Source organism: Adiantum capillus-veneris, chromosome 4 (assembly GCF_014529385.1).
Source record: "Adiantum capillus-veneris isolate H3 chromosome 4, ASM1452938v2, whole genome shotgun sequence".
Taxonomy (NCBI): Eukaryota; Viridiplantae; Streptophyta; class Polypodiopsida; order Polypodiales; family Pteridaceae; genus Adiantum; species Adiantum capillus-veneris.
The window spans coordinates 161,442,916-161,453,446 of record NC_140934.1 but is presented as its reverse complement, the minus strand read 5'-3'; the positions used below and the strand labels follow the sequence as shown (position 1 = coordinate 161,453,446).

Below are 10,531 nucleotides of genomic sequence, written 5' to 3'. Positions count from 1 at the left end.
TATTTGATCAGAGCAAAATCCGATTCAGATCCGATTTTTAGTCAAAATCCAATAATCCGATTGAGCATTACTTCAACTAATTAAGTACCCTGTCAACAATCTCTTTTTTTATATATATTTTTTCCCAGGTGGCTATCGCCTATGGAGACAAATCGGAGGCAACTGTGTGGGAGGAATGGTGGATGCATGAGAGATAGTGTGTGTGACTGAGATGTGTTTTGTGATTACACAATCTACGGTAGCAGAAGCGCCGAGAGAAGTGTGCATGTGTGTATTTTGGTAAATCGCAAGTAGATCGTGCAATCCATGTGTCCACATGGCGGTGTGTGTGTGAAGAACGCGAGACACAGAGAGAGAGAGAGAGAGAGAGAGAGAGAGAGAGAGAGAGAGAGAGAGAGAGAGAGAGAGAGAGAGAGAGAGAGAGAGAGAGAGAGAGAGAGAGAGAGATTATTGTACTCCCCCCTGCATGTGAGTTTATTGTCTTTGTTTTTGGTTCTGGAGAAGCACCATTGAAGGAATGAGATGTGAGCCCGAGTGGGTTGAAGGCTATAGACACCACAAAGCGGCATGGGTGAAGGCAGCATCTGCGAGACTCAGGGCAAGTGTAGCTATGGTATGGATGAGTTGGTATTTCCTTGGCACAGAACGAGGGTGAGAGAAAATGAAGGAGCCAGTTAGCGTGTGTACGATTTTATTAGCCTGGGGTATTGCAGGCCGCAAGTAGGGAGAAGATAGAAGTGCAGGCGACACCTTTGACTCTCCATGTGCCCGCTCAATCAGTCCCTCCATCCCCGACCCGACGGCTGAGGATAAAACCCGAGCTCTCATGCCCTACGTGGCTTCAGAGCTCCTACGTGGCCCCCCCGACCTCTTTCTCCTTTCCTACGTGGCCACGCACCTTTTCCAACCCCCCTCCTGCATCGCCGTCACTTCCTATCATTAAAAAAGCAAAACTCCCCGTCTCCCCTGCCTCCTCGCCTTTTTCACTCTCTCTCTCTCCCTCACCCGTCCCCCTACCTCCAGCCTGTTGCAGCTCCACCCCCGCCACCCGGCCATTCAAGGTGTGTGTGTGTGTGTGTGTGTGTGTGTGTGTGTGTGTGTGTGTGTGTGTGTGTGTGTGTGTGTGTGTGTGTGTGTGTGTGTGTGTGTGTGTGTGTGTGTGTGTGTGTGTGTGTGTGTGTGTGTGTGTGTGTGTGTGAGAGAGAGAGAGAGAGAGAGAGAGAGCGAGAGAGAGAGGGCTAAGGGGTGGGGCATTGTGAAGGACATACAAATCCGTAAATGCACACATAGGCATCTGCGCTTTCATAGAGGGTGAGGATAGCCTTAAATCACCCCTCCTGAGGACCGGTGATGGAAGCTCTATTTCGACGAGCTCATAATCCTCGTAGGAAGGAATTTAGGGCAGCCGGAATTTAGTATCCAAGCGGGCTTAAATGAGCATTTTCAATTTGATTCATTCATGAAGTTTTTGTGCAGATGGGGACCAACATATCGGGAAATATACCCATGGTTGTGCTCTCTAGTTCTGATGGCAAAGGTGAAACCATGTTAGCTCCACAAAGGATTTCACAGCGGCGACGAAGACAAAGAAGACAGCGAAGCCGAGTTCCTTCCGGCACGACGGTATCGGTGATATCTTCTGATTCTAATGAAGAAGGTACAGATGTAGACATCTCGGTTGTTGTACAAGGCTTTGCTACTCTCAATATTGGAGAAAAGGGAGCTGGAGAAAAGCACCTTGTGAATGTGGAGGTGCAAACAGAGATCTCCATACCACCAAAAGTGTTTGTGGAACCAAGCATGGTAGATAGGGTGCTAAGTAGGACTTGTGGTGTTCCAAAAAATCAAGCAAAGCAACAGGAAATTCATGTGGCTTATTTTCCTCCACTAAATCAACCAATTATAAGCAAGGAAGACACCACATTGTTGTTGAACAAGACTGCCTCGAAGAAGAAGGTGAGCTATGGCCAGACTTCTGAAGAAGATGTCGGTACAAGTGCTGCCCAGAAGAACATCTCTCGCACACAAACAATGATCTTTGGCCAACCCTGTAAAGCTACTAGCCCTACACGTCCCTCCGCATGCATTCACTTGGAGGGGAGTGTGAAGCTCATGTGTGAAAAACTTGGCCTAATGCATGAAGTGGAGCCTCTTCCCCTCCCAAATGATACCCCTTCAAGTGTAGCCCCTTTTCCTCCATGTGAGCCTCATTGCCCTCCTTCCCACAACACACGGTCTAAGGCAAAAAAGAAAGACAGCAAAAAAGGTGTATGAGGAGGATCTTTCAGCTTTACCTAGTGCCATGTAATGGTTTTTGGTTTTATTCATTTTGGGTTGCTCTCCAAAATCGTAACTTTTGGCATAAATATGTAATATCGTCCCCAAAATTGTAACTTTTCGCATCAATATTTCATCTCCTCCATTTGTAATATCTATCTTGTCCTAGTTCTTGTGTTGTCATTTGTTTTTTCTTTTGAGACAAGACAAATTGCTGCTTAGTGTGATAATTTTCTATTTGAAGTTTCTCACAACTCTCAAAAGCTGGCCACTTTTAATTTTTATTATGCATTTTTCTTTACTTGCTATGGTGGAAATGCAGATGTGTTTGGAGGGGAACTTTTTCATATTTAAGGTGAATATTTTCAGCATGTTGCTCTTGAAGTCCCACTTTATGGTCAAAGTTTTGGAGAGTTTGGTGGATGTTTGCGGAGGGCTCTGAATGCAATAGGCATGGACATCGGGAGTAAGTCGACACAAGTGGAGGTCCATTTTAGGTTTTCTAAAGCTGATCGTTTAACTGCCATGGCTCATGGAGCTCGAGAAAATGCCATGCACAGATGTATGGAGCATCCTTGAGTACCAAGTGATTGCATGATGTGGAGTTTTTAAGTCTACACTCCTCTTCCAGTCTTTGACTTCCACTCATTGACTCACCTAAAGCCGTGCACTAGGGACATAAAAGACCATGGAAAAACACACCACCATCATAGCTGCCACAAACCACAACACTTCCAGATGCAGTGACCTATGCATCCATCTCACCATGACTAGACCTATTGACAAGGGAAGCAAAGATTTGAAAGAAACAATCCTATACTCTCTCTCTCTCTCTCTCTCTCTCTCTCTCTCTCTCTCTCTCTCTCTCTCTCTCTCTCTCTCTCTCTCTCTCTCTCTCTCTCACACACACACACACACACACACACACACACACACACACACACACACACACACACACGCGCGCGCGCGTGCATTCTCTTGAAATAAAGAAATGGAAACTGTTGATATGTTCTCATCAATTGAGAAATAATAAACACATTTTTCCCAAAAGCTGTTACAACTTATTTAAGCTAGCAAAGTGCACACCAAAACTTTTCAGAAGCTCTATGTTCCCAAATAACTGATCTTTTATATATTGCAGAGGATTTTACCATATACGAAAAGTGATCATGTCTTCAAAAGCTCTCTCTCTACAAAATGGTCTATGATAAAAAAGGATAAAGAGGCATAAGAGAACAACAAAATGGTAGGATTATGGGTTATCTTCTTCTTCTTGATCTTCACATAAGTCATCCTTTGCTTGTCTATCAGCTATGCCTTGGAGTGTCACTCTCTTCCTTCTAGGAAGTAGGGGAAATGACTCCAAATCCACTTGGCTATCACTCTTTTTTGGTGCATTCTTTCGCTTCTTGTGATTCCCCTTCTCAATGAAAGGCCTTGCACGGACCAAGGATGTCCCAAACCCATCCTCTATATGCGTCAATCCCTCTGATGGATTGGGGATCATAGAGGAGTGACATGCTTTGTACGCTTGAAGGGATGCTAGCATCTGAAATGAAGACCGCTTGACATGTTGTAGTAACAAAAGATCCTCACCTACATGTGAAGCCATGCACAAAATTACATCTTTAAGGTGTAAACATTAACAAAACAAAGTAATAAGGAGAAAACCTGCTCCATAATGCTTTGCATATACCTGCAAGTTGCAAGGATTTCACGATTGCATTTTGTATCTCAAGAAGTAAGACATTTGAGGTGGGGTTTGGCCCTTTCACTGTGGATCCATGATTTTCATCTTCTCTTTGATCCTCAAAGCTATGAAGAGTGTGTACCTCTTCAAGAGCGGAGATAGGTATATCATCAAGGTCATCCCTGTGGACCATCGTGCATGGATGATCTAAGAAGACAAAACCACAATTAGTAAGGATGATCCTAGGTGTTGTTTTGCATCATGCAAAAGTAAAAGAAGTAGCCCACAAATTAAGCAAATACCTACTATCATTCACTGCTATAGTATACATGTGTAAACCCGTTTGTACAATGGTTTTGATGTCAAACCCTGCCAAGATCATCACCTTTACTTGGTGTTTGCACATATTCCCTCGTAATGCCCAATCACACTCGCAAGTGGCCCACTCAGTGTCAGCATTACGAACGGTGTAGGAATGGAGCTGCTTTGACATGCTAAAAACCCTTGCATGTCGAGGGTCATCAGCATAGAAGCCCACATTTTCATCGGGGATGTCTAGAGCTCTAGCCACCGAGTTCTTCACGATATCCATGATCTTGAAGTTTTGCTTGAATCCTGACTCTTTGAACATATCTTGATACCAATAATAGGGATGGCATCGACTCACCAACCCCTTAATCAACCAATCAATGCGTCGGCCATGAATGGTACGACGACCGCATAAAAATCTAGCCTTCAACAATGCATGGTAAGATTCTATGCTGCCGTTTGTATCTTGATTGGCGAGCTGCATTGTCCTAGATGCTCTAATCCACATACCTAGATGCATTATCATCCGGGATGAATCATTAAAGGGGTACAAAACAGAAAATTCAGCAAGCAAAGCTTTGAAAGAAACATCATTGTAGAATAACATATACCAATGCAAGGCAACCATTGGTGCTTGAAGTAGTTGATAAATTTCTCTTCAGCTTCGTACTTGAGGAAGAACTCATTAAGCAAATTGTGTGCTTCATCTTCTCTTTCATAGGAGCTTGTTCCTTGCTTACCACGCATATGCATAATCATCCCTAGATGTTTAAACATGTCGGCACGTACCACTGGGTTTGCTACTTTTTTGACAAGATTTTTCAGCCATGCCCTCCTCACATGCCAAATACATAGAAGTATGGGAAACCCAAAGACTTCCCTATAGCACAACTATGAATGTAATTAAAGACACATGAAAACATGGCTGAAATGAGTATATATGAAGAGATATCATGTCACACTCACCGCAATGATTGAATCTCAGCTTCGGCATCGTCCACCATCCAAGCATTTGGTTCCCAACCTTTTCTATGATCAAGAACTCGATTCCTCAATGCAGTAAGCCAACAAGAGATATTGACACGTGTGCTAGAGGAGGTAATACTCCATGCAACTGGCACACCATTGCGGAAGGCATCAAAAGCCAATACGGTGTAAAGATGGAACTACAAAGTTGTAGACCACATGAAAACTTAGTGTAAATATACAATAGCAAGTATAAGACTTGTAAAAAACCTATCCCTAAATTTTAAACCATACCTTGTACTTGTTAGTTCCAAAGGTGGCATCCATGGCAAGCAAGTTATCATGGCCGTACTTGCTCATGATGTCCAGCTGCCATTTTTTTTGAATTCCAAGAGTAAAGGGTTTGTCTTCACTAGAACTCATGGGTTGGTAGAAATAAACATGCGCTTGGTTATCCATCACCCAATTGTGAACGCTAGTTGCATCATCAACGCTTGTGCGAAATGTAATGTCCTCCATCTTGCAAGAGATGTTCAAGACATCTCGCATTGTGAGAAACAAATCTCTACTTGTGTGTAGGCTGCCACCCATCATATTTCTCTCTACCGTCTCTATGTGATGCGCAAACACTTGTTGTGGGGTGAAGCCCTTGAGGAGCATGTCTAAGATCCAATCCTTCATTTGTTGCGATAAGCATGGTGCAAATTGTAGCCTCTTCTCGGATCCGTGATAGTTTTTACCATGGCAAATATTGTCATCTACATCAACATGATTCCATTGGATAAAGTTTATCCTTGCAACATTAGGGTATAGATAGAGTTGGGAAACCACAAAATGGCATTGACATCCTGATTTGTTTTTGCCTTCTTGACCTCTTCCTTTTGGGTTAGGTTTAGGAGCTTCACCGCGATAGTCGTCGGGTCCAAAAGCACACCAATATCCAATTTGTGCAAGGTGTGATTCGATAGTTGGCCTACTTAATGCATTTGGTTGCTTCACCTTTTTCCAATGTATATTGAAATGTGTCGGCGCATCCTCCTTTGCACATTCCCCAATGAGAAAGTCGTCGATTCAGCTCCAAGGAACATAAGCTACTTGAAGGGCACTATACTTTGAATGGGAATCATGCAAGATATCCCAATGCAAATTGCAAGCATCAAAAGGACCTTTCATGGGATTTTGAACATGGATACGACGAGCAAGCACTTGATTACATGCCATGTCGGAAGGGGGTGAGGATAAAAGCCAAGATCGTTGCGACGATGATACAAATGCTTGTACAATTTTTATCAGCTTTCTGTTTCTGTCCAGCAAATTGTTGAAGGTGATAAAAAAGGAAGGGGAATGGCTATGGGCAATGCTCAATTTTTCACCCCGTGCCAGAGGCCTAGCTAGTGGTCAATTTTCTGAGATTCCATTCTTTGCTACAATAAAAATCGCTAGCATTGGCAGAACAAGGCCAATAGCTCAAGTCTTGCTACATTGCATTGCTCGGGATGGCGGCGTCGATCTTGCCGCATCTCTGCCCAGATACATCAAGAGCGAGGCGTTGTGAGCAGTGAATACCTCGAACACTGCTTGGAGGCTGGAGGTGCCCTTGATTTAGCCTCCTCTGCATTGGCCCTATGTGGGATGGTCGAATTAGCCGCAACATCAATCAACAAATGCCGCACAGGCAGCCAGCTGAAAAGGAGGGGTTATCAAGGGAATCGTGGAGGTTATTGTCATGTTGTGGGGGGAGAGGCAGCGGCGAGCTAAAGAATTGCGGATTAAAGCAGAGCCGCATCTGCGTGGATGTATCAATGTGTATGATGGCGGATGCCGTAGTCCTTGTCAAATGGGAAATGGGTGCCTTTTCTTGTATTCAGAAAATGCAGCAATCACTTGTATGCAGAGGATGAAGTGGTGAGCCATCTACTTTGTAATGCGAAACATTTCTGAGGAGAGGCATGGTAGACATTGCTGCTTTTGGAGCACGAAACACTGCTCAATAGGGGGTGATGGGAGGATTTTGACGGGCCTTTCCTGTATTCAGAAAATGCAGCAACGAGCCTGCATGCTAACTGAGGAGACAGGGGGCGGGGTTTCAGTGAAGGGCCCGCAGGGTGTGTGTGTGTGTGTGTGTGTGTGTGTGTGTGTGTGTGTGTGTGTGTGTGTGTGTGTGTGTGTGTGTGAGAGAGAGAGAGAGAGAGAGAGAAGGGTGGGGCAGGTGAGATCGCAATCTCCAAAGACGTGGGGGGCTGCCGCTGTGCGAGAGGTTTATGGCGAGCGTGAAAGGCGAGGGTTGGAAAAGGCGCGCGGCCACGTAGGAAGGGAGAAAGGGGTCAGGGCGGCCACGTAGGAGGTCTGAAGCCACGTAGGGCATGAGAGCTCGGGTTTTATCCTCAGCCACCCCCGACACCCACTCAAACCATGCACTCTCAATCTAGTGAGACCATTGGCTGAGGTAGGTGCGAGATGGGCTCAGGGTGTTGATTGCAAGCTGAGGGTGTGTGTGGTAAGGGAACTCGTGCCTTCGCAGTCAAGCCAGGCATGCAGTACTACTAAAATAGATAGTGGCGAGACAAAAAATGGCCCCTATGTGGGTGGTACAACACTGCAACTGTCAACATGCAACTCAGAAAAGGGGTTGATCCAGGCTTGCAATAGTCAAAATAGCTCGAAAAGTTGGAGTAGGGGCCATTCATAGGAAAAAAAAGTGTGTGTGTGTGTGTGTGTGTGTGCGCGCGCGCGCTTAAGGCGTGAGCGAGCCTGTGTCGAGCTTTTATGCATTCAAAATGGGCACATAGTGGCGTGGCAGGTAGCACCTAAGTCGGGCGAGCAAAATAAGGCTTGGAATATGGGCATTATTATTAGCAAGAGTCCAAATTTCCTCATCATACACACAAGCTTTCAAGTAATAGATGGAAACCCTGGTGTGTGTGTGTGTGTGTGTGTGTGTGTGTGTGTGTGTGTGTGTGTGTGTGTTTGTGTATTTTTGGCTTTAAAAATAATGGAATCCTTTGATGCTTGGGGTCATGCATTTAGTTTTGGTGCCTTCTATGCTAGAATTTGAGTTTCTTCAAATTGGATCCGTTCACCATGCCATCCTTGAAATTCAATGAAGTAAGTTAGAATGCACTATCCCACATCAAATTGATCTAAACACCCCAAATTTATTGCCCAATCGCTCAATTGATTATGCAAATTCATCTCTCATTCCAATGCATAGTGCACAAACGAATCAATTAAGATATAACACCCTTAATTATGATTCCACCAATGATGCAAGCAAAAAAATTTAGTTCAATGGTGATTTTGGACCAAGCATTGCACAATGTAGCACAAAAGTTCTCTTCAAATGTAAATATGTATCCAATTTTCATCATTGAAATTTGGTTGCTCATATCCCATGTCAATAAATCATCCAAATCCAATTGGATTTGTCAATAGGGTTTGCATGGTTACACATAAGTGAGCTTTAAGGACAATTACACACACAAATGAATGTGACATTGTCATGTTCATCACATTGATTAATCATTAGCATGGCAATACACTAAAAATATTCACAATTAAGCACTAATTGAGTGATCTATCTCAATATTCAAGCCAATTTGTAATATACATACACCAATTATTTGACCAATCCATATTCATCATAAGTGGTAAATAATACCAATTATTCATACGCAGATTGGATTGCACATGCCATTGATTGGCACACACACGCACATTTAGGACAAAATTATATGCAAAAAATACATCAATTGCACATTGCAATGCTCAAATTGCACACTTGATCAAGCATAAACAAATGCATGGATGCTCAATTTCTCAAAAATTGACCATAATTAGACTTAATCAAGTAATGCACAAAAATCCAAATTTATCTCAATTGGAAATGCAATTAGGCCTATCCCCAATGCTTGCACACACATTTCATGCACAATTCTCAATCAAAAAGCATTTGGTTGCCTCAATTGACCATCAATCATTAAATCAAGTGGTCTTCTATTGAGCGCACACACTCAAATTTTTGCCCAGTTTTTTGGCAATTAGGCTTATCTAATGATTGAATTTTCCTAATATAAACATCAATTACATGATTGTACACTCACATATCATCAATTCCATCAATTTATGCATGCACACACTCAAAATTAGGTGCACACATTCTTTGAAATTTATGGCAGTTTTTCCTCTTTGGTGTTTTACACACACATGAATTCTTGATGAGAATTAATCATTATCTTGACACGCACAAAGTTCATTAGTCAAAATCTACCATCAATTTCATTCCAAGTGAATCAAATTAAGCGTAAAGTGTGGGTCAATTGATTTACACACCTAATTTTAGCAAATAATTAGCACGTGCATTGAACCACATTAACCAATCAAGAATTGACATGAGCAAGTGAGTGCACTTACATCATAATCACACTCCAAGCTATTTCTCCGCTCCACACGAAGACGCATCATTCTACACGCAAGTGTGTGCATCTCCAATTTAGCCCAAAAATTGACCAATTAATGGCCAAAAATCAACACTCAAATCAACAAATTAGGCATGGATTAGCACAAAGAAACTTGATAAAAGTGTTGATTCCACCTCTTATAAGGGGATTGAACATACATTACACATTAAATGTTAGCAATTAGGTTAGAAAAGTTAGTCAAAAATTAGTAAAAATTAGCATGAAATTAGTACAATTAGCATGGAAATGAAGCAAAATTAGTAATGGTTAATGATAAATTAGTGAAATTGGGGGTTTGGGGTATTCATAAGTCAAAAATTAGCTTCAATTACTTGCACAAACATCATCAAAATCACACTAATTTGAGTTACACACACTTAAAAATCGATGAAATTAGTAGTGAAAATTACTCTATTCTAAACATCCTCTACTCACTAGCTTAGGTTATCAATCCTCGACAATGACTCCAAATGTTGGGACTCCAAATCACAACCCAAGATCAACAAAATTATCAATCCGTGGATCGGCAACTCGGCTAGAGCTTGGAGGCATGAGCTGTTACCATATACATGTGGTAGTGATGTGTGTGAACACACTAGGACCGCCGGGGCAATTTTCCCTCTTTAGGAGGTTTTTTCTCTCGAGCATTGTATATATTCCCATCACTCTAGGGCTATCTATCTTTCCATTGCACACTAAATAATACACTCTCTATTGTGTGCCTTGAGTTTCCTTTGTCTTCCCCAAGCTGTTTGCGTTTCTCTGCAACCCTAATTCCAACAATTGGTATCAGAGCAAGTTACGTCCTCCCGGGCTTAGTCGCAGCTGCTCC

General features: G+C 42.8%; 2 protein-coding genes across 2 annotated transcripts; one reads left to right on the top strand and one right to left on the bottom strand.

Moving 5' to 3' along the window:
- The first annotated feature begins 1,506 nt into the window (after window positions 1-1,506).
- LOC147460259 (uncharacterized) lies at window positions 1,507-2,398 on the top strand. The gene has a single exon (XM_086509993.1). The coding sequence runs from the start codon at window positions 1,507-1,509 to the stop codon at window positions 2,272-2,274; it is 768 nt and encodes a 255-aa protein (XP_086366119.1). The 3' UTR covers window positions 2,275-2,398.
- Window positions 2,399-3,529: 1,131 nt separating this feature from the next.
- LOC147460258 (uncharacterized) lies at window positions 3,530-6,463 on the bottom strand. The gene is made up of 6 exons (XM_086509992.1): window positions 5,537-6,463; window positions 5,243-5,442; window positions 4,888-5,156; window positions 4,274-4,786; window positions 3,974-4,174; window positions 3,530-3,873 (listed from the first exon to the last, which is right to left on the bottom strand). The coding sequence occupies exons 1-6, from the start codon at window positions 5,921-5,923 to the stop codon at window positions 3,530-3,532; spliced, it is 1,914 nt and encodes a 637-aa protein (XP_086366118.1). The 5' UTR covers window positions 5,924-6,463.
- Window positions 6,464-10,531: the final 4,068 nt, after the last annotated feature.